Source organism: Mytilus trossulus, chromosome 11, assembly GCF_036588685.1.
Source record: "Mytilus trossulus isolate FHL-02 chromosome 11, PNRI_Mtr1.1.1.hap1, whole genome shotgun sequence".
Classification (NCBI taxonomy): domain Eukaryota; kingdom Metazoa; phylum Mollusca; class Bivalvia; order Mytilida; family Mytilidae; genus Mytilus; species Mytilus trossulus.
In genome coordinates this window covers 65,163,898-65,189,201 of record NC_086383.1, presented here as the reverse complement: position 1 = coordinate 65,189,201, position 25,304 = coordinate 65,163,898, and the positions used below count along the sequence as shown (strand labels likewise).

At 31.4% G+C, this 25,304-nt stretch overlaps 2 protein-coding genes across 2 annotated transcripts in view; one reads left to right on the top strand and one right to left on the bottom strand.

Moving 5' to 3' along the window:
* The window catches only part of LOC134691421 (NPC intracellular cholesterol transporter 1-like), a 45,422-nt gene extending 20,631 nt beyond the window's left edge, over positions 1-24,791 (top strand). Inside the window, exons 14-22 of the mRNA XM_063551944.1 lie at positions 12-202; positions 1,210-1,331; positions 2,020-2,143; positions 13,621-13,679; positions 14,675-14,816; positions 19,783-20,014; positions 20,451-20,564; positions 21,350-21,512; positions 22,534-24,791. Of these exons, the coding sequence (XP_063408014.1) occupies positions 12-202; positions 1,210-1,331; positions 2,020-2,143; positions 13,621-13,679; positions 14,675-14,816; positions 19,783-20,014; positions 20,451-20,564; positions 21,350-21,512; positions 22,534-22,694 (1,308 nt within the window). The 3' untranslated portion in view covers positions 22,695-24,791. The remainder of the gene's footprint in view (positions 1-11; positions 203-1,209; positions 1,332-2,019; positions 2,144-13,620; positions 13,680-14,674; positions 14,817-19,782; positions 20,015-20,450; positions 20,565-21,349; positions 21,513-22,533) is intronic.
* On the bottom strand, positions 4,816-6,695 carry LOC134691422 (adenosine receptor A1-like). The gene has a single exon (XM_063551945.1). The coding sequence runs from the start codon at positions 6,620-6,622 to the stop codon at positions 5,426-5,428; it is 1,197 nt and encodes a 398-aa protein (XP_063408015.1). The 5' UTR covers positions 6,623-6,695; the 3' UTR covers positions 4,816-5,425.
* Positions 24,792-25,304: the final 513 nt, after the last annotated feature.

Sequence of the window (25,304 nt, the reverse complement as noted above, 5' to 3'; positions counted from 1 at the left end):
TCTACTTGTAGGATTCTTACGTATTGAGATATTTTGGAAATGAATCTACGTACCTGCATGTCGGTGCACCTGTATACTTTGTTGTGAAAGAGGGACATGATTACACCACACAACAAGGACAGAATGCTCTGTGTGGAGGGAACGGCTGTCCTCAGGACTCACTGGTCGGTCAGCTCTATACTGCCAGTAAACTAGCTAACTAGTGAGTATTTATAAAGTAATAAGAACCTTGACACAGCAAGGACAGAATGCTCTGTGTGGAGGGAACGGTTGTCCTCAGGACTCACTGGTCGGTCAGATCTATACTGCCAGTAAATTAGCTAACTAGTGAGTATTAATAAAGTAATAAGAACCTTGACACAACAAGGACAGAATGCTCTGTGTGGATGGAACGGCTGTCCTCAGGACTCACTGGTCGGTCAGCTCTATACTGCCAGTAAACTAGCTAACTAGTGAGTATTAATAAAGTAATAAGAACCTTGACACAGCAAGGACAGAATGCTTTGTGTGGAGGGAACGGTTGTCCTCAGGACTCACTGGTCGGTCAGCTCTATACTGCCAGTAAACTAGCTAACTAGTGAGTATTAATAAAGTAATAAGAACCTTGACACAGCAAGGACAGAATGCTCTGTGTGGAGGGAACGGTTGTCCTCAGGACTCACTGGTCGGTCAGATCTATACGGCCAGTAAACTAGCTAACTAGTGAGTATTAATAAAGTAATAAGAACCTTAACACAGCAAGGACAGAATGCTCTGTGTGGAGGGAATGGCTGTCCTCAGGACTCACTGGTCGGTCAGATCTATACTGCCAGTAAATTAGCGAACTAGCTAGTATAGTTTAATAAATGATAAAATAGCTTTAATGAGTGTATTGTGAGCAAAAAGATTAAATTAGCTTTAATGAGTATATTTTGGAAAACAAGATATGAGTAGTGTTAGAATTCTTTTTTAGGGACTCTTAGTAGCTTTTATAATAAAAAAAAAAGTGTACTTAAAGATGATCTATTACAGTTATGAAATTAATGTTGAAACTACCCAATTTTCTGTCAAAATCTTGGTTAAATTTCATTTGTGGTCAACTCTCTCAACTGAAAATATTATAAATGTACATTGGATGGAGAGATGCCTCATTTGCACTCATACCACATCTTCCTATATCTATATATATACAGCTGATTAAAAATACTGATTTTCTGCCTTCTTTTTTAGTACATATATAGCCCAGCCTACTTCTTCCTGGCTAGATGACTTCTTTGATTGGTTGGCTCCAGGAGGAAGTCCTCCCTGTTGTAGACTGTTTCCTAATGGTACTTTCTGTCCTGCTACAGTAGGTAGGTATTATAACAGAATTGAGTCTTCTCTATTTCACATTTTACTCCATTCAAACTTTCAAACAGGGGTGAAAATAATACAGTCTTTAAACTCCAGAAATACAATATAATGAAGATTTTTTCCAATTTTTGTTAAGATTTGCAAAAATCATTAAAATAACAACTTTCAACTTATTTTATGATAAACATATCACAACTACCATATAGAACTAAATGCTTACCAAACTCAAAAAAGTGTCAAAATACTTTATCTATAGAAGGGAAGTTAATTTAAGAAGATGAATTTGAATTGGAGAAAATTGTTGAATTATCTCCCTTTTACCATTTCCTTAAAGATAATTTAATAGTGGTATTATCATTGGCAGGGGGGTAAAGATTTGAGAAAGTTATCTCAAATAGAGGTTGTACTTGAATTGCCTCCCTTATTCCATTTCCTTAAAGGTTATTTAATAGTTAGATTATCATTGGGAAGGGGATGAAGATTTGAAAAAGTTATCTCAAGTAGAGGTTTTACTAGAATTACCTCCCTTATACCATTTCCTTCAATGTTATTTAATAGTTAGATTGTCATTTGGAAGGGGATAAAGATTTGAGAAAATTATCTCAAATAGAGGCTTTACTTGATTTACCTCCCTTATACCATTTCCTTCAAAGTTATTTGATAGTTGAATTATCTTATTTCTTTCAGTTGACAAAACTTGTAAGACTTGTCCTGTGAACAAAAGACCTGATGGCCGACCAACTCCACAAGACTTCATGAGATATCTACCAATTTACTTAAAGGATAATCCAGGGACCAAGTGTGCTAAAGGGTAAGTAAGGTCTAAATCTTTACTCAGTCTAAAATTTGTCCTTGGAACACCAGATCCAGTATTTTGATTGGTTCATTTCTGAGTCTGAGTACAATAATGTTACATTCTCAAAAATGGTATAACCTCAAGTGTTTGAGGGTTATTCAAGGTGGAGTATTGGATAGAATGAAATTCAAAACAATGTGGCTGTGGCTATTGATTGACAGATTACATTCATCCATTGACTGGGACAATTTATGTGAATGTTTGTCTGTAAGGACCACTGTTCAGGAAATACCTACGAAAGACATTTAAACTGTGGGGTCACCAAAGGTTTCTAAATGCCTTTAATTATAAAATAATTGGAAAAATTAATCAGGAATAATCTTTATGTTTTGATTTATATAATTGAAATATATCAAAACATTGTGTTATTTCTGATTAATTTTTCAAATTACTTTGAAGACTTTACTTTTAGGTGTTGAGAACCTTTGGTGACCCCATAGTTTAAGAGTCTTTTAAAAGTGCATAGTGAGCAGTGTTCGTTACATACAAACTTCACTTAAATTGTCCTAGTCAATGGATGAATTCAATGTGTCAATCAATGGCCACAGCCACACTGTTTTGAATTTCATTCTATTTTTAACTTTTGTTCGAAATACCTGACAAAGTTTCATAATTATTTGTTGGATACCAATTTTTCGTGGATTCCTTGGGTATTGATTGTTCAACAAATAACAAATGTTCTATTACCTTGTATGCAGACTTTGACAAAACCATGCAATTAAATATCCATGATCATGTAAGTTTTCCTTAATCCAAATAAATTGGTACCTTTAAAAAGAAATAAATCCACAGTATTATATTTTAGATTGTTGAATCAATTTGTGGAATATTTCTATACAGTAAACCATATCCTGTGCCTTAAGATCTGGATGAACCCCTTTTTTTGTCATATATAGTAGCCATGGTATTGTGCTAATAATTTGTTAGGAAGAGGAATGAAATTGGAAACATTGTTGTTCTTGAAGCCTTCTTGTATTGCTTTTGTGTTGAAATGTAAGAGAGTACCAGCAAAGGACCTTCTAAACATATATATATTTCTCTGATTATATAGAAATTTATCCCTTTGCAAACCAATTATAATAAAAAAAATAAATCAACGTATGGTTGCCGATGATCTCAAAAGATCATTGGATGATTTTAAGGGTCATGACCTTTTTAGCTAAATGGATAAATCAAAATATGATAACAGGTGTTAATGAAAATGACAACTTCGTGCAATGTGAAAGGCACTCGAAGGAGATTTTTCGGTTAACAAAAAAAGAAAATGTCTTCTTAATCATTAGAGAAACAGATTCTTACATAGTTACTCGTGGTTTATCAGATTTATCCAATCTCGATAGTAAAATTATAAATTTTAAAGTCCCCGCCGCCTATCTGGTATCAATGTAAGAATCTATGTTTATCTGAATGGATAGTCAAGGTCATTAAAAATAACTTATTGTCCTTTACAAATAAACAATTATGTACACTGTGACTTTTAACAACTTAAATCAAAATGCAAAATACTTCTAATATTTATTGCCAATAAAAGACACACAACAACTTATACATATCATGCATATTGTTCATGATAATAATCCAAATTTAATAAAATTATATTGATATCTATAACATGAATAAAAATAAATATAATAATAATAACAACATTAACAGGGAATACTGAGTCAATATTGGTGGACCAACTTGGTATACATATATTTAAAACAATAATAATGTGTAATATACAACATAAGGATTGTTCTGTTATTATCTTACAGCAATTTATGATTCAGATGTCAAAAAATTAAATAAAAATTTACACTATATTTAAAAATATAAAAGTTTAACAATATACAACAAAGGATTGTTCTGTTAATAATCGTACAGCAATTAATGATTCAGATGTTAAAATATTAAATAAAAATTTACACTATATTTAAAAATATAAAAGTTTAACAATATACAACAAAGGATTGTTCTGTTAATAATCGTACAGCAATTAATGATTCAGATGTTAAAATATTAAATAAAAATTTACACTATATTTAAAAATATAAAAGTTTAACAATATACAACAAAGGATTGTTCTGTTAATAATCGTACAGCAATAAATGATTCAGATGTTAAAATATTAAATAAAAATTTACACTATATTTAAAAATATAAAAGTTTAACAATATACAACAAAGGATTGTTCTGTTAATAATCGTACAGCAATTAATGATTCAGATTTAAAATATTAAATAACAATTTACACTATATTTAAAAATATAAAAGTTTAACAATATACAACAAGGATTGTTCTGTTATAATTTAACAGCAATTAATTATTCAGATGTCAAAAAGTTAAATAACAATTTACACTATATTTAAAAATATCATTAAAAGTTTAACAATATACAACATAAGGATTGTTCTGTTATAATTTAACAGCAATTAATTATTCAGTTGTTAAAAAATGAAACAACAATTTACACTTTATTTAAAAATGTCATTAAAAATTTAACAATATTTAACATAGGATTGTTCTGTTAATAATCTCACACCAATCATTAATCATTCACAGATGTAAATTAAAATTCTACAACATATTTAAAAACATCATTAAAAGATCTTTGATAACAGATAGCACTTCTTTCCAATTTTCCACTTCAAGTTAATAACCTCAATTGTTCTTTAGAACTGGATAAGATGTCAATCAATTTCATATGCTTTTTCTCGAGAATAAATGACCAAGGTTCTAATACATATATCGTAAATTTATATAATTGATCACTTTAAGGTATAGAATAAGCAAGACCTCTAACTTGTATGGATGTTCTCACTATAAATAAAAACATATTCCATTTCCATTCTCAATTTTATACTAAACACTCAAGTGACAATACAATACATATGTGTCTTTTGTCTATTATTCTCATACATTTCTTTTTAATCTTCATTTATAGTAAAACAATAGTATACCATGTTCATTTGTTATATAAGCAAGACCTCAAACTTGTATGAAATCTTTTACTATTAGTAAATACATGCTTTACACTCAAGTGACATTACAATATTGATATTTCTTTTGTGTGTTATTCTCAATATTTCATTTTAATCTTCATTTACATTGTAACCAGAGTCTACTGTGTTATTTTGTCATATAAGCAAGACTTCTAACTATGAATAATAACATACTTCACACATTGTCACACTCAAAGTGACATTACAATACATTTGTGTCTTTTGTGATGTGTTATTCTCACACATTTTATTTTAATCTTCATTAAAAGTAAAACCAGAGTCTACTGTGTTACTGTGTTGTATTTGTAAATCAATACTGGACACATGCACATTTTGTTCTGTACGTCTGTTTTCATCTTCACTACTGTTTGAGCTGCTTGACCAATCAGGTTTCGGTATTTTCGAACATATGTAATTTTTTATCAGGTCCTGAAAAGCACACTTGAAATCTTTTCGTAACCAACAGTACATGAACGGGTTGATAGCAGAATTGCTCATGGCTAGGCTCAGTGCAAAGTTTTTGATGATATTGAACAGATTTTTGGCAATCTTCACATATTTCAATGGTCCAGCTAACATGAACGGCACCCAAAATATGAAAAAGAAAAACAGAATGATGACCATGGCTTTTGCCGATTTCGTGTCTTTTGAAAATTGACGATTGAGTTGTGTCCCTTTCCTTTCCACCATCTTTTTGTTGTGTTCTCGAGCCACTTTGTAAATATGGCAATATAAGTATAGTGAAATCAGTAAACCTACTAGTATGGTTGTAGGCGCTGTGAACAGTGAATAAGCTTGGGGTAGAACGACAAAAAAGTCACACACAGTGCCGTTATATTTATCATAATTGTTCCATCCAAAGCTTGGCAGAGAGCCAATAATACCATGGTATATCCAAACACATATTATAATTTTTTTGGCTCTCTGTTTAGTCATTAGTATTTGGTATTTCAATGGGTGTAAAATTGCGATGTAGCGATCGACTGCTATTACAACAAGGTTAATCAATGATGAACTCATGGAAAGTATGACGGAGGAATATTTAAAGAGACATAAATATTTCCATTTGTTCATAACCGGGTAAAGATAAAAGAGCGCATACATTGGAAGGGTCAGTAGTCCAAGTAAGAAGTCGGACAGCGCAAGGCTTCCAATGAACATGTTTGTAGTGGTCCGTAATCGGCGGAATTTAAAAAGGGAGATAATAACTAAAGCATTGCCACCAATAACCAGAGGCGTTATCACAAGGGAGATAACTCCAAAGATAACATCCAATTTCTTATTAAGATCCTCGTAGTCATCGTCTAGTGATGTTGTATTGTCCACAAGAAATGATTTGGATGTAGAAATGTCAGTCATATTTGTTGTGAAAAAGAGGTTTGATATGGTTATATTAATGTCTGTCTCACCAAATGTCTGAGCATGGCTATTCTCCTCTTGTCTTTCCATCCTGTTTTGTTTCACTTGGAATTGTAAGACAAATATGCAGGTGTATTTAGGATAGATACGGTGTATTTAGGATAGATACGGTGTATTTAGGATAGATACAGTGTATCAAGGATAGATACAAGTCTAAAGATGTTTGATGTGCACTATTGTCCTCTGCAAATTAACTGCTCACCTGAAACCAAAATATTACTTTATTATTTTGAAATGAATTTCAGCAAACATGTTTAATGCGCGTCTGGCGTATATACTAAATTAAGTCCTGGTATCTATGATGAGTTTATTTGAAAAGGAAAGGATACTGATTAATGTAAAACTTATTGTTTTAAGGGGATTTGTAAAAGAATATTCAAATGTAACAATGAGTAAAACCAATACATTCTCGATCTGTCCTAATAAATGTGTGAGATGAAATATTGGCAACCTAAAGATGTCGTTTGAATGTTTTCCCTTAAATTGAAGTAGAAGTAATATATAGAATTTAAGTGAGCATAAAAATGATTTTTGATGTTTCTTATGAAATGTTAGAGGTGAAATAAAGTATGAAAATTAGATTAGAAACAACAAGAATTTCAAATTATTTAATTGAAACTTTATCATGTTAATTACTGATGCAGTTTTAGAAATATAGAAACATTTATATAAAAAAAAACACTTAAATGACTAAAATGCAAAAATGTGTAAATCTAAAAAGGTAACACAGTACAAATAGTAAAGTTCAAAACATGAGTAGTGAGCATTGCCTTTAGGGTCTGAATAGCAAATTACAATTCTGTATTCTTATTTTTTAGACCATTTGAGTTTATTCTTTATTTGTTTTGTTTTTTGTCCATTATTAATTCATAGTTAAACAACATTTTTTGTAACTAAAAAATGTATTTAGTTAGTAGGCAAATAAAATAAAATAATGTAAGATGTTCAATATATATTGATAGATTAATAAAATAAAGCTTAACATATATATATTGACAAAGTAAATGAATAAATAAACAATGCTTAAGTAATTAAAATTGAGAATGGAAATGGGAAAGCTAAAGACAACACCCCGACCAAAGAGCAGATAACAGCCAAAGGCCATCAATTGGTCTTCAACTCAGAGGGAAAATCATAATAATAGATTAACAAAGTAGTTAAAAGATTAACAAAGTAGTTAAAAGATTAACAAAGTAGTTAAAAGATTAACAAAGTTAGTTTAAAGATTAACAAAGTAGTTAAAAGATTAACAAAGAAGTTAAAAGATTAGCAAAGTAGTTAAAAGATTAACAAAGTAGTTAAAAAGATTAACAAGTAGTTAAAAAGATTTATTAAAAAGTAGTAAAGAGATTTACAATGAAGTTAAAAGATTGACATAGAGTACATTTCTTTCTAACCAAAATTTTGTAAATGTTGTGTGGCGTTTGTTGTTGTTTTTCTTTGTAGAAACATATACATGTTTAATCAGTGTTTACTGACCCTGTTTGAACTTTCAATAATGCTTGCACATGTTGTTGGTAAACATACTTTTCACAAACGTAGAAACACATACTTCGTTAAATCAGGTTGAAGTCAGAAACAAATGTAGGGTTTGTACTAACAGACGACAAACTGTAGACGCATTTCTAACAAGTGCATAGTTTGTCAAAGTTTATGTAAACTTTGCAAAAGTATGTTAGAAACAAATGATCAAAACATGTGCACGCTTAGCCATTTGCATTGTTTTGTGTTAGAAAGAAATGTACTCATAGAAGTAAAGAGATTTACAAATTAGTTTAAAAGATTGACAAATTAAGTGTTCAAAAAAACATTAATAAAACATCAGTTTAATAGACTGACAGAGAAATTATCTAATTTAAAAATGGAAAGAGTTAAAAAAAAAAAAAAAAAAAGTAGAAGGATAAATAATGTTAAAAATCATACTCACTATGTGAAGAGAAATTTTATCTGTTTAGTCCTCAATGTGCAAGTTATGAAATTTATAAACATTTTATTCTCAGTATAAGATACAAATCAATCATCAAATATGTGCAAAGTTATCTAAATTGTTGAACTTCCAATAAATTTCATCAATATATTGAAACAACACACTGCACAAAAATGTTTACAAATTAGAAGTTGAAATGACACTATGTTCAATAAACAACGTTATTTAATTTGTCACGGTAATCCATACTGACAATTTATAGGAGAGTGGTAATCGTTGAGGCAGATTCATATGTAAATAAGTTCAATAGTGCATATTGTGCAGCAGGATTTATAATGCACTTATTACTACTGCCTGCAGATTCTTGTTATTGACAGTTTTAATAGTTTACTTCTGAGAGGCATGTTGAAAAATGGAATTGGTCTGCACTTATATTACTCTTTTTTTAGATTCTGACAATATTTTATTTTTTTATTGATAAATGCTTACTATATTGACTAACTTTTAGGAAAAGGGTATATTTTCTTTTTAAGATCCTAACGGTAGTTATTTGAAAAACTTGCAGCTTGGAGATTTGTAGTTATCAATAGCTTACTACTGAGAGGCATGTTGAAAAATGGAATTGGTCTGCACTTATATTACTCTTTTTTTAGATTCTGACAATAGATACATTTTGTTCTTGATAAAGGTTTACATATTGACTAACTTTTAGGCAAGTGTTAAATATTCTTTTGATGATCCTAACATTAGCTATTTGTCAAATTGTTAGCTTTTGAAATCAGAATTTATAAATCAGAAGTAACATATTTTGATCTGTGTAGAGTACAAAAACAAAAATCTTAAGGAGTATAAGCCCTTACTTTTGTCTGGTCTGATTTGGTTTGATTAATGAAAGGTTTAGGACTATTTGAAGTTTAAAGAAAAAGGTTCTCCTAGTCAACAGTTCTGTATATAGCCAGCCCAAGTGTAAAAAACGGGAGGTCCAAGTTTGTTTTTTTTTAATTTTACTATGAAAAGTCCCCTATTAAAAAAGACAGGTCCCTGACCTTGGACCCTATTAATTCAACTTGTGGACTTTCTCGCTGTGTTCAGGATCCATTGATGGCATGCAGCTGTATTTTGTATTTGACACAAATTTTGGGAATTTTGGATCCTCAATGCTCTTCAACTTTGTAATTGTTTGGCTTTATAAATATTTTGATATGAGCATCACTGATGAGTCTTATGTAGACGAAACATGGTCTGGCGTACTAAATTATAATCCTGGTACTTTTGATAACTATTCTGCTCTTTGGTCGGGTTGTTGTCTCTGACACAATTTTCTCATTTCCATTCTGCATTTTATTCCTGTAAAAAATCCCTAACTTCAGCTGAAAATGTTTTTGATGAAAAGAATTTCTACCCCTTTAAATTACCTTTTAATTTTGTATCAAACAAACTATTTACTTAACTGCATCATGTTTATTAGTGATGACAGATTGTTTACAGCTTTGTACTTTTAAACCAAAATCTGTGTAATTGATCTTTTGGTATTTACTAAATATTTAGAAAGTTCTAATTACCTACATACATGACATATCTACATGTAAACGCTTTTTTTAAAGAAAAAATGTGTAATATTATAAATGGAATATACCACAGCCTTGGTTCCATAATGACATTGACCCACAAAATTTTTATTTATAAATATTTTATTTTATAAATATTATATAAATATACAAGTTTAAATTAAAAACAAGGTTCAAATCTATGATTGAGTTGGACATGTTGGATAAAACCGTGTATATATATAGATGCATAAATGCTTCATGTAAGGGTTTTAGTGACATTCCCTGTGAAAAAAATGTATGTGTGTACAGTGTACTTACAGAAGTTATCGGAATATGTATTAATGAGTCTTTAGATTGATGAATAATTAGTGAACATTTATTTAAAAGGTCAGAACTTCTAAATTAGTTCAAATATAGTACTTTTGGGAAGAAATCTAATTTCTAGTTCTTATATGAGGGTTTTCTTTCACTTTGTAAACTAATCATGTTCCAATTAAACATGAGGTGCACCTGGGCTGGGTGATTTCTCTATTATAACTGCAATGTCAGTTCTACATGTATTCTGAATGACGAAGAAGATTAAAATGGACACTCTATTGGTTTTGCTCATACGGAAATTAAATAAACTCATTTTAAAGTAATAACATGTATCTGTACACTTTTTAATAGTTTACACTCCATCTGTCTGATGATTTTGTGCAGAGTTATGGTCCTTGGACAGAAAAAATCTGTTACCCATTGATTCTTCCATCCATGAAGACCCTCGAATCACCTTTCATCTTACAAGATCATGTTTCAAAGTTGTAATATCCGAGGGTATGGTAAACGTAGGGTCTTAAAATTATGAATTCTGATTTTTATGGCAATTTCCACTATTATATATTATTTTGCAGATTATTCTCTTTTTTTTTAATTTTTGCCAATTTTTTCATTGTTTTTTCCCCTTTATTTTGTATGTTTTGCCTATTGAATACTTCAAGTTCAGAAATTATTGCAAGGTTTTAATAATGAGACTAGGTGAGAGCTTGTATTCTGATAACTGAAACATAGATTGCAGATTTTTTGGAAATCGCAAAAATCACAATTTAACAAACTTGCATTTATGTCTATATTTGAAAAATTGCATTTATAAATGCTCGCAATAATTTTAGAATATACGATACTACATCATGCAGACCCTCAAATCTCCTTTCATCTTCCAAGATCATGTGACAAAGTTGTGATACAGCATCTGTTGTGATAATATTACAAATGATTTATTCAAAATCAAACCTTTTATAGTTTTGACAAACAGAAGAAATGTTGCAAGCTTTCTCAATGCTATAATATGATACAAAGCTTTTGTAAATATAAAACCACATTTATTATTGTTCTTTTTTATTCAAGGTTATTTAATTAAAAGACAGTTCAACATTTATGAAATCAATGCTTATTTAATTTCAAGTAAGATTCTTTAAATTTTAAAAGTTGTAATTATTTTAGTACTGAATACATTGGTTTTCTTACTTTCAGTGACTGTAGTTTATAATTATTTCCTGGGTTTCACTATTTTTAGTGGATTTTTGGGGAATGACAAACCAAGAATTGAATTGTTTAATGAAGTGTAAATTTCTTTTGTATATGACAGTTATTATTCATTTGTTTGATGTGTTGGGCTTTTGATTTTGCCATTTGATTAGGGAGTTACTGTTTTGAATTTTCCTCAGAGTTCAGTATTTTTTGTGATTTTACTTTTATGCCAACCTTGACAAAAGCTCACAACTAAATAAGGATATTTGTGATACATGTCAATGAGGAAACAACCAAACAATATAATTAAAAACAAAGTTTATTCAAAGGTCAACAGGTTAGGAATACTGTGGATTTCTTTATTTTTGTGGATATTTGACCTTCTTGAATCCTTTTGTTTTCCACTGGGTTTTCACGACCAACTTAGAGGGGCATTGTGTTTTTATACCCCACCTACGATAGTAGAGGGGCATTGTGTTTTACGATAGAAGAGGGGCATTATGTTTTCTGGTCTGTGCGTCTGTTCATTTGACCTTCTGTTCATTCGTCCGTCTGTCCCGCTGCAGGTTGGTCAAGGTAGTTTTTGATGAAGCTAAAGTCCAATCAACTTGAAACTTAGTACACATGTTCCATATGATATGATCTTTCTAATTTTAATGCCTAATTATATTTTTTACCCATTTCACGTTCCATTGAACATGGAAAATGATACTGGAGTGGGGCATCTGTGTACTATAGACACATTCTTGGTTTTGGTATGTGCATCCTTTAGTTTGTCTGTCTGGTTTTAGGTTAAAGTTTTTGGTCAAGGTAATTTTGGATGATATTCAAATCCAATCAACTTAAAACTTAGTACACATGTTCCTTATGCTATGATCTTTCTAATTTTAATGCCAAATTAGAGTTTTGACACCTATATCATGGTTCACTGAACATAGAAAATGAAAGTGTGTACTATGGACAATTAGAATGGATTTCAGCTGAACACAGATTTCCATTTAAAAAAAAAATGACTTTTTAGTGCTTGACCTATTTTACAGACACCTTATTTGTTGAAGACAATGTTGACCTCTAAACCTATTGATTATTTCAGTTGTTAGTTTGCTGTCTTCTTTGTCTTCTTTTTTATTGCAGTATATCCTTCTTCATTCCTAATGTGCATGTTTATTTAAGACATTTAGTTGCTGATGTACTAAACATTGAGGGGGGTAAAACTCTATAAATTGCTTCCATTACTGACAAGGCTTTTGGCATCAATTCGTTTAGTAGTAGAAGGCTTCTGTTTGTTTTAGGATTAGTTACAGGAAACTTTCAAATCGAGCACGATTAATTATTGGCTTTGTTCATGTTAAAGAACCAAAGAAGATAATGAAAATATAGAAAAAAACTTTTATGATTTCAGATTGCATCTAGAAAAATATTTTGTTGGAGGAAATTATTGAAATCTGAATACAATAACAGGAAATTTGTTCTATAATTATCACCAGTCTGATGTTAATTACCTAAAGATCAGTTGTATTGGATAAGACCGAGTTTTTATAAAAATTGTTTTAACGTTATTTGTGTTTTCACTGTTTTTCTAATTGAACTCTGATTCCATTTGGTACAGTTCAAAGTTCAGATCTTTTTTAAGGGTGATGTTTAAAAACCTTGCATGAATTTTAATACCTGAACTTTTATATGTAGATATAAAAGGTCACTTCATTTTAAGATTTTAACCTCTCATTTACTGTCACAGTAATTTTCTGAGACTATTCCTTAAATTGCAATAACTAATCTTGTAATTTTGTCACTTGACTGCATTGAAATAGCAATAATTTTCTGAAATTCATTTAATACACAATTTGAAAAACAATGTTTTGCAAAACACAATATAGACATTATATATATGTACCTGTGGGCAAGAAAAAAAAACTGCTTTGTGAAACAACAATTTTTTTTTTAAAAGTGTCTTCTGTTATTTAAATCAACTTTGATTTCCAATTTATATATCTGACACCTATTTCTAAGTACTAACTAATTTTTATATTTTTCTTTTTCAGAGGTCATGCTGCCTATGGAAGTGGAGTTAATATTATTCACAACAAAACACAAGTAGGAGGTATGTTACAACATGTAAATTCATTCTCTATCTTTATTGTTATGTCCCAGTCATGGCTTTGTCTGTCTGTATGTCCCAGTTGTGGCTTTGCCTGTCTGTATTTCCCAAAATTAGTTTTTGTTCTTTAGTTTATTTACTTCAACACAATTTTATGAAACTTTCTATACAATACTTATTTATTAGCATGAAACACAGATCAAGTTTGAATTTTGGTGGTGTCACTTTTACAGTTCTCTAGTTATGACCCTTAATAATGTGTGGGCATCATCTGTGTCCAAAGCTTTGGACACAGATGATGCCCACACTTACCGTATAGCGGGTTATTTTTGTGATGTCTAATTTTTTGCTTACTTTCGCGGATAGAAAAAAAATCGCCAAAATATATTTTGCCAATTTAACAGTGTTCATGCAAGAGTATTGATTAAAGTTTTAAATCTGTCAAAATAATAAACGCCAAAATATTTCGTATACCTTATTCAATGTAAATCGCGAAATTTTACACCCACGAAAATAACCTGCTATACAGTATTCTCCTTTTGTATTATTACATTTGCTTATTATCTTAAAAACTACAATAGATAGGTGAACACTTTGATAAGCACAATTAATCACCAAAACAAAATCTACAAACAAGTCAACATGGCTGAAATTTCTAGTTGACTCCATATCATTCTTAACCTTAGATGATTATTTTACCAACTTTTTTGTGTAAGTCTATGACATTGTAATTTGAATATAATTATAAGAAAGCAAAAATTATCAGCAAAACAAAAGCTACAAATAGTGGAAAGAGGATAGAAATAAACTGTAAACAGGCATATGGCAATACTCACAGAACGCCTGTTTTTGTAGGAAACACCAGATACTCAAATTATCCATGTATAAAAACAATTATATTTAGAGACTTTAAATGTTGTTAAATTTGAAGGAGACTAGACGTAAAAGCTCATAAATTATTACAGTAACTGGTATGAACTTTTGTTTCTATATTTTAGCGACCTATTTTATGACCTACCACACAATACTGAGGACAAATGAGGATTTTATTGGAGCTTTACGTGAAGCTAGGAAGATTGGAGAAAACATAACAAAAACCATCACTACTAAAACCTCTAATGCAACTGTATTCCCTTACAGGTTAGTTATTAATTATTATAATGTGGTGGCCAAGTGGTCTACGTAGTTACTACTGTGATCACTAGCCAGTAAACACTAAGGTTGTGAGTTGAACCCGCTCGTGTGGATGCACTAGAATCCAATTTTAATTGACTACGATTGTCAGTTTTCCTATCGAAGGTCAGTGGTTTTTTCTGGGCACTCCAGCTTCCTCCACCAAGAAAAACTGACCGCCACGAAATAGCCTTAATGTATTGCTTAAAAGTTGTGTTAAAACACAAAACTAAAAAAAATCTTCTTATTTTATGAGCAGTACCTAGCATTTGTTCATGACCCTTGTGTTATGATTGTGCAATATTTCATCTGTAAACTATGAGCAGTACCTGACAGTAGTACATGACACTTACATTATTATTGTTCATTATTTTCTGTGAACAAGGAGAACTTATATACACATGTATATGCATGTATAATTAAAAGTCATACATCATGAAACTAGTGTTTCAGTATTTTCATCTAACACTAGGAGTAGTATTTACCTATTGTACATGACATTTGTGTTATTCTTTTTCAGTATTTTCCATCTAATACTATTAGTCCGGCGGCTACAAGCATATTTCAGACGAATTGTGCACATGCTGTTACAAGCATGAAATTTGGCATAGACCTTCCTCAACTATTACTCTTTTATTTCAGATAGGGAGGCATTTGAAAAAAATGTCTCACTTCCGGCAAAATCCAAAATGGCGGACATCATACTTAAATCAGCCCAATATCGAAGGCTAGCGTGTAAAAATGTGTTATTATCATGCTACTATCATAATATTTGGTACAGACCTTTGTGGTTTACTACTTTTGGATAAATTAAATAGATAAGATGTCTTCAGAAACCCCACTTCCGGTTAAAATCCAATATGGCTGACATTGTTCTTAAATAAGCTTATTTTTTAGGGAGGGTAACTGAAATGTGTTTTAACGTATTGCTACTATCATTTCATTGTGTATGAACCTTTCTTTGGTGCTTCTGATGGAGACAATGCATAAGACATATGTCTTAAAAACATTTTCTTCCGGTAATATCCAAAATGGCGGACATTAAAATATCAATTTTTTATTCAAATTTTCAACTTTTTTCAAAATGTAAAGAAAATGATTTTATTTTGTGCTGGTCATTAAACTTTTGGCTTAAAGTTATCCTCAAAACCACTTATTCTAGCATGTTGTAAATATTTAGATATAAAGTTGACACTTCCGGTTAAAAATATGACGTAAATTTCAAAGATGAGTCCTCAATCTATTTCTTCGATGTAGAGTTTTGGATAGATTGATTAAAACAAAATAAAATCACTATAGAACTAAAAATTATTTAAAATTATTACTATCTGGCCAAAAATTAATGTTTATTCACAGTCACCATGACATGCACACATCGCAGTGCACGGGATACCCGATTTTCCACATTAAAAATGACCGCGGTATACTTTCTGACATCCACAATGTATAAGCTTTTGACAAAATGAAAAGAGTTTTTTCAAAAGTTATCCTCTTTGTCCCCACCTAGAGTGGGTAGCATAAGAGCCAATCCCAAGCTTGTCTCCCTAAACACCTACCGAAGTATATTGCATGATTTACATGCTGGAAAAGACTAGACCATCTTGGGGGAATAGCCTCAAAAAGCCGTCCCTGTTGCGAAAATAGTTATTTTCTTGCTTCGTTATCCATGTTATACCCATCTGGTAAGTTTGTGCGATCTTACAGTAAAACCCTGGTGATTTAGTCTGATTAATCATCATTCTTTTTGTTAAAGTCACTTCTTCAAATGCATTCAATGTCTCCCACATAGTCTTTTCCCCCCTTTCAAGCAAAGAGAGAACCATTACACAACAGGTAAAGACATGGATAACAATAAGTGTTTCACATCACTCAGATCACTCATTGCCAAGTGCATTTGAAAGGCCATTGATAGATATTAATCCAAAGTCTTTTGCCCTCCCAAACACAATCCATAGTTCGTCTACCCCTATGTCACAGAATAGCGACTGTTCGAATCATGACTTGTTTAAGTGCGTGTTTCACTGCATCAGACACATGCACCATGATTTTAGTGTCTGCCTCTAAATGTGAACTTTGTGCTGAACTTGAAATACATTACGTGGTGGATAAGATAGAATATCCTGACCATTTGTTGCTATGACTACCATACACATCCAAGACTTCATCCACTCGTATTTCAGTTTCAAGGTATTTTATTTAGGTAAGGACATAATACCCAATCAGCATACTCAGTAGGCCGCAATCCAGAATCGGATAGCTGATTTCCAACATTTACAAAGACTGTAATATTGCTTCTCACATCCATAAATTCTGCAAAAACACATATTTTCTTGCCTTGTTAACTGTTTCTTTTTTTTTTCGATCTTCCAACAAAACCACGTATCGTATTCAATGACATTAAACATCAAATCCATATGGTGATGTTGGCTGGTCAATCATCATTCTAAATGCTATAGTCACATCTTCAAACTCCATTAATGTCACCAACGCAGTTCCTTTTCCAGCAAACGTGTTATCTTTTAATGCCTAGTGCATTTGAAAGGTCATTGATAGATATTAATCCAAAGTCTTTTGCCCTCCCAAACACAATCCATAGTTTGTCTGCCCCTATGTCACGGAATAGCGAAACAGCAATGACATCAGTATCGACTGTTTGAGTCATGACTCAGTTAAGTCTATGTTTCACTGCATCAGACACATCTATCTTGATTCTAGTGTCAGTCTCTTCGTGTAAACATGGTGCTAAACTTGAAACATCGCCAAGTGGTGGATAACACTGAACATCCTAAGCATTTGTTGCTTCGACTACCTTGTACTTAAAATTGTATTGAGCAAGCTCCTGTGAATGAAAACTTAAAGGTTCTTTCTTACTGTCGTCATCTCTCAGAAAACTTTCCGAATTTTGAGGATGTTTTTAATCCTGGGTTCGTCTGTGTATTCCATTTCCCCTAAATGTTGCCCTTGCTTCTTTTAGCAGCTTTCAAACTACCAGTATTGTCTATGTTCACATGTTACAGTTTCAAGGTGTTTCCTAACGAATATGTTGATTGGGTATTATGTCCTTACCTTAATAAAATACCTTGAGACTGTAACAAGAGTGGATGAAGTCTTTGATGAGTATGGTAGTTGTAGCAACAAATGCCTAGGATATTCTGTCTTATTCACCACGTGATGTATTTTAAGTGAAGCACCATGTCCACATAAAGAGACTGACAATTAAATCATGGTGCATGTGTCTGCTGCAGTGAAACACGCACTTAAACGAGTCGTGATTAACAGTCACTGATGATGCTGTCAATCCTTTTTCGCTATTCCGTAACTAGGGGCATACGAACTATGGATTGTATTTGGGGAGGCAACAATCTTTGGATTTATATCTATCAATGGCCTTTCAAATGCACTAGGCAATGAGTGATCACACACTTTTATTTCTGACCCATACCTTATGACGGGTTGTGATACTGTTTCCTTTGCTTGAAAAGGAAAAAAAAGACTGCGTGGGAGACATTGATGGTATTTGAAGATGTGACTTCAACATAAAGAATGATGATTGATCAGCCTAAATCACCGGGGTTGTACTGTAAGATCGCACAAACTTATAAGATCTAACATGATTAACGAAGCAAGATGGTCAATTGTTGCACAAAAGGGAAAACTCATTTTAAGTGAGGCTATTCCCACGACTTGTTCTAGTCTTTTCAAGCATGTAATTTACTAATGCAGGTGTTTAGTGAGACAGGCTTTGGATTGACTCTTATGCTACCTAGTCTTGTCACTAATGGATTGCGAAGGGACAAAGAGGGTCCCTTTTATAAAAACGCTTTCTGAGACCTCATCATTTTTTCAGAAGCTTGTACATTATTGATGTAAGAAAGGATGCTGCGGTTATTTTTAATGTGTAAAATTGGGTCTCCCGTGCACTGCCTTGTGTGCATGTGGTGTTGACTGTGAATAAGCATGTATTCTTGGCCAAATAGTAGTAATTTTAAATATTTTTTAGTACTGTAGTGATTTTATTTTGTTTAAATCAATCTATCCAAAACTCTTCATCGAAGAAATAGATTGAGTACTCATCTTTGAAATTCACGTCATATTTTTACCGGAAGTGTCAACTTTATATCTTAGCATTTACTACATGCTAGAATAAGTGGTTTTGGGGATAACTTAAAGCAAAAAGTTTAATGAACAGCACAAAATAAAATCATTTTCTTTACATTTTGAAAAAAGTTGAAAATTTGAATAAAAAATTGATATTTCTCTGTCCGCCATTTTGGATACTTCCGGAAGTAAGGGTTTTTAAAACATATGTCTTATACATTGTCTCCATCAGAAGCACCAAAGAAAGGTTCATACACAATGAAATTATAAAAGCAATACGTTAAAACACATTTCAATTACCCTCCCTAAAAAATAAGCCTATCTAAGTACAATGTCCGCCATATTGGATTTTAACCGGAAGTGGGGTTTCTGAAGACATCTAATCTATTTAATTTATCCAAAAGTAGTAAACCACAAAGGTCTGTACCAAATATTTTGATAGTAGCATGATAATAACACATTTTTACACGCTAGCCTTCGATATTGGGCTGATTTAAGTATGATGTCCGCCATTTTGGATTTTGCCGGAAGTGAGACATTTTTTTCAAATGCCTCCCTATCTGAAATAAAAGAGTAATAGTTGAGGAAGGTCTATGCCAAATTTCATGCTTGTAACAGGATGTGCACAATTTTTCACAAAGCCGCCGGACTATATAAGCAGTACCTAACCATTGCACACAAAAACTTATGTTTTTATTTTTCAGTATTTTCTAGGTATATTATGAGCAGTATCTAACCATTGTACATAACACTAATGTTATCATTTTCCAGTATTTTCTATGTATACCAGAAATATCACCTAATCATTGTACATGAAATTTATTTTATTTTTCAGTATTTTCTATGTATACTACGAGCAGTACCTGACAGTTGTACATGACACCATATTTAACATTGCTCTGTGTATGGTAGCCATCTTTGTTGTCACCTTTATCCTGATTGGATTCGACTTTTTCTCCGCCGTGCTGGTTGTTCTCGTGGTATCCATGATTGTTATTGATATATGTGGCATGATGTACTTCTGGGATATCACACTTAATGCTGTTTCATTGGTCAATCTAGTGATGGTAAGTTGTTATTGTTCATGAATGAGGGTCATGAAGGGGTTTTAAAACAGAATAGAGAAAAATGGAAGGGAAAAGGGGCCAAAAAATTAATTTATTAATTTGATGGTTGATTATTGTCCATTGGCAAATATTTCATGCATGTTAGAGATGATAAAACACAAAAAACAAGAATAGAGAACAATTCAGTGCTAAAATATAAAGAATAGGTAATAATTATGGGAGAAATTAAGATACTGGAATGAATACCCACCCATGTTTGATATTGAAAAAATGAAATGGCACAGACACATTATTAGTTTAATGATAATTTATTGAATAATAGAGATTATAAGAGACTTTCAGTTTTCCTAAAATGTTTAATTTTTCAAACTATCCTTTTATAACCATAATTTAAATAATAGGAATTCTATTGTAGCTTTATTTGCTTCTCTTTTAGGCTGTTGGTATAGCTGTTGAATTTTGTGCTCATATAGTCCGAGCTTTTGCTGTGAGTTTACAGCCAACCAAACTAATGAGAGCAGAGGAAGCTCTAGCACATATGGGAAGCTCTGTGAGTATATAATCATACTCTGGAATATACAGGCATCTCTTTCTAGAAGAAGAATAGGTTTATACCAGTTATAATAATAAGGACATCAGGGATATAGGGTATGATTGTCAATTAGACAATCCACTAGCTAGCTGTATTCTAAATTATGTGGAGGTCACTTTCACAACTAACTTAGATTATTTTATGAATTACAAATGCATTGATTTTTGTGTTTGGATAAAAACACAGACATGTGTGTTTGTATTCAAGAAACAGCCTGGGCCTGGGAAGAGGAAATATAAACCACAAACTTGGAATGTCACACAAACATTTTTACATTTTTTGAATCAAACTGAATTTTGTCTCCGTATGACCTTATATCTGCTCCAAAAAATTTCTGATGTCAAGCAACAATGACTTTTGAATCGCAATGTCAAGTTTTTAAATTTGTGATGTGGAATTTTAAGTGAAATTGAGTCATTTTTATGTAATGTCAGACAAATTGGCATACAGGTGTAAATATGTCTATTATGTACCTTATCTGAGACCTGAATAAATAATTATATTAAAAATGAAAAGAAATGATAACATTTTTAGCTTGTAAGATTGTATAGTTGTGTCTACAACAATTCAACGATGAGTTCTTATACCAAAAAAATCAACTTAGTTCAAGTCAAACAAAAAAGTATAATTATGTGTATTTATATGTGATGTCAAATTTAAAACAGTCTTAGTATGTAATAGTTTCAATGGGTCTTCCTTACATTTGTGATTATTGCATTTGATATTTTTATTTCTCTTTTCAGGTACTTAGTGGTATAACATTGACTAAGTTAGGAGGAATTATAGTTCTAGCTTTTTCTAAGTCCCAGCTTTTCCAAGTATTTTACTTCAGAATGTACCTTGGAATGGTGTTGTATGGTGCTACACATGGTCTTATATTCTTGCCAGTGTTACTCAGTTATATAGGTAAATTATTTAATAAAACTTCAGAAATGATCGTATATATACAGGAGATAACTGTATTGTATTTTCAGCTCTAACAGCATCAATTAGTGATTTGATGGTCAAACATTTACTTTACTGGCAACATGTTAGGGGAGCCAGTATACAGGTTTTTTTGATGATGTTGGAGTTTAAAATAAAATATTGATATCTCCATTCTAAGGAAACAACATAAAATTTTACATTTAAAATCTGTCATACATTGTCTGTGCTTGCACATATGTTTTCATCAGTTTGATAATTTTTGATACACCATATGAGGACTAAAATTGTTCCTAAATAAGAAGGTGTGGTATGATTGTTTAGGAGACTAACTATCCACCAGAGACCAAATGATGTAAAAAGTCAGCAACTTTACAGTCACTGTATGGCCGTCAAATATTAACAAAAGCCTAACAGGACAACAAACAAAAAAATGATAATTAAAAATCAATATAAATGCAGAAACTCACCTTAATCTATGTACAAAATAAAAGAAAAGAAAAACAAATATTATTTACATAAAAAAAGACAACCACTGAATTACTGCTCCAGACTGACTAGGGTCAGATACTTACAGTATGTGGTGGGGATAAACATGTTTGCAGGTACCAAACTTAATCTCCTAATCCCCAAACTCCACCACAACACCACCATGTCTATTTTAACCATTATTATTAGTATCTTAAGATTATATCTATAACCAGACTCTGTAGAAGAGAAAGGATGACAATCTTATTAGAAAATTTTCTTATGTTCACTATATTTGCATTGCCTTTACAAGAAGGAAAAACTCAAAAATGATCATTGAAAATGCATTATTAGCCAAATGTTATGGTTTATTGGTACTTGTAGGACATGCTTTTTAACTCATATTTAGATAGAACAGCCATACAAGGGTTTGGGAACTCATGTTTTGTCATGTTAAAACAATTTCAGAAAAGTAGAAACGAACTTATATTACACATATCTTAATTATCACATCTTTTTTTTGTTTTATTTTTAGGTCCACCAATAAATAAAGCCAAACTTTATGATGCTCAACAAAGGAGAAAACATTTGTCAGCAGACTCGGACAATGATGACATTAATTCTTCTCGACAGAATCTTGTGAGTGATAGTGGTGCTCCGCCAGACTATAACACCTTAGCTGATCCAGCAATTTGATAGAGTTATCTTTCCTTCATATTACAGAGTTATCTGCTCTTTATTTGCTCAGGAGTGGATTATTCTAATGAGCAATTGATCCATGAGATTATACACAATTGATCTATCAGTTTATTATCAATTGATCCACCAGAGATTATAAACTTTTTTTGTCATGACAGAATCATGTATGAAATTATTGATTACAATTCATGTTATTTGTTAATTATAAGGGAGGTAATTTAGTGTTCGTTTAGGTTTATTTATTTTCCATATCTTAAAGGGTAAACAAATATTACAAGGTTTGCACTCTGTCTCAACTGAATTTCTCCAAATCAATTTGAAGTTGTTTCCCTTTAGCTCACAGTTAAATAATTCTGATTGATGCAGAATAACTGCTGTGTAATAAAATAGTCATAGTAGAATAAGGTACTTTTTACCTAATGATGAGTCAAAATTCAGGAATGTCAAATTGAATTACAAATATTCTGAAACTATTATGATCAAAACAAACAAAGATAGATTGAATATGATTTTATCATGAATGAGAACAAATTCATTATCCTCATAATTATATTTTTATTATCATTGTTCGCACTTCTTCATAAATGTATATTATTTCTGTGCCTTTATAACAAATCTAATTCATGATCACACTGTATAAACGATTTACTTCACACAATTAAAATTACAGTACACTTCATCTTTGTAGTATACTCATGTTTTGAATGTTGAATGCTTTTATATATTACCGCAACAGAACAATTATGATAGCTTTATTCATACTGATTCCCAAAAAATTATAGAATTCCCAATTTAAGAATATATGGATTCTAGGTACTTTTTCTTGAAATGAGTGCACAAATGACTACTGCTGGTTCATTCAGTCACTTCTGGTTGACATTTTGCAAGGTCAAATGTCCCTTAACATTTTACAAAAGATGTAATTCAGGTCCGAATCCAAAGTAAAAATTCACTTTTGTCCAACTATCCCATAAAATTTTCCTTGATAATCCCCATAGTTAAGATCCTATTGTTTTGTGCTTAATATAGAGCTTAATATTTTAATTATGCCCTGCCTTAAATTGTAGGAATTGTACAATTCTTTTAAACACAATCTCCATACATTATGAACAAATTAGACTGATCAAATGGCATGTACTTGTCCTCGTCTGGTTGTAGTAAGAACTCCCATCCTAATATCTCTATGTAGCTAGTCCTGAAATTGCAATACTTATTCTAGCATTTTTGTCCTTTCTTTAAGGAATAACTGTTATGTTTTTTCTGTCTATGAAGAAATAACATAAAAAAATTGGTGCACACTGAATAACGCGTGTAGTGGGTTATTTAACAGTGTGCACCACATTTTCATTTTAAACCGTAGAAAACCATGATAAAACGTTGATGACATCACGGTCACATGACTAAATTATGTATATGGGTTGATAACACAATATCGTCAGCCAATCAGAAGATGTGTTACATCCAAAATTAGATTATTCAAAAATAGAAATGATAAATGCAAGCAATAATTTATAAATTTACCAAGACACTTTAAATAAGAATTCCTCATTAATCATTTATAACAGGTATTGACCATGTAAATGTTTGTGTTTATGGTGATTTCTTTGTGAAAAAAATAAACACTTTTCAATTGGAAATGAAGTAAACTATTTGTTAACATTGACCATTACTTAGCTCAAGGTTTGTAGATATTGATCATGTGATATTAAAAATACACAACATACTGTGTATTTATTAAATCATTGGATACATGAATCAGTTTACATTGACTTGATGGCTTCGATGAAATATGATTTTAAGTACCCTTGGAAATACAAATTCAAGATACAATCAGAGTCCTTTTTTTTTAAATATTGCAATACCCTCTACTCTTGTGAAAAATCCACACCAATGAAACAAGCGCATTTACAACGTCAGTAATACACATGTTAGTTGAGATAAAATATTTATTAATAATTGTTATAATTATGTTTGTACCATGTACAAGTGCTTCCTTTACATGTGTTTGTAATTGTGTGTATTTACAATGTTTGAAAGTGCTGATAACAGAAATCTTTTGTGATAATTTGTAAATTAAAATGAATAATCAATTTCTCTTGTATATTCTTTAGCTGAGTACATTTAGAAGATATATATACTGTATTTTAAGCTTGGCCTTCGTAAAACGTTGATTTTATGGTCGCAAATTGAGTTTACCTAGCGACGTGGAGCGGAGATATAGAAATAGATATTTGCAACTGAAAAATCAGGTTTATGGAACCTTAAGCTTAAAACACAATACAGTTATCTCCATTCTAATGCCACCTATTAAGATAAATGTCATTTAATAAATATTTGGCTTAAAAATGGCATAAATGAAAAAAGTCCATGAACCTGTAGCATCGTCTTTAGCATCTAAACAATGTGACTTCATATGTATACTCTGGATGTCAAACATGAATACTAAACATATTTCTTCTTTTCGTATGCTTCAGAATGGTTTCAGTATTAACAGAAAGAAGATTTTGAGGCTGAAAATGTGACTATCTTCAAGTTGTTTATTTTTTAAAAATCACACCCCCAAACAATCAGAATTCAAAATGGTGGCTTTCTTAGTTACAGACTTGT

What these genes read in the sequence shown, in the direction of transcription:
- LOC134691422 (XM_063551945.1), bottom strand. Translation starts at nt 6,622, where the DNA reads ATGGAAAGACAAGAGGAGAATAGCCATGCTCAGACATTTGGTGAGACA.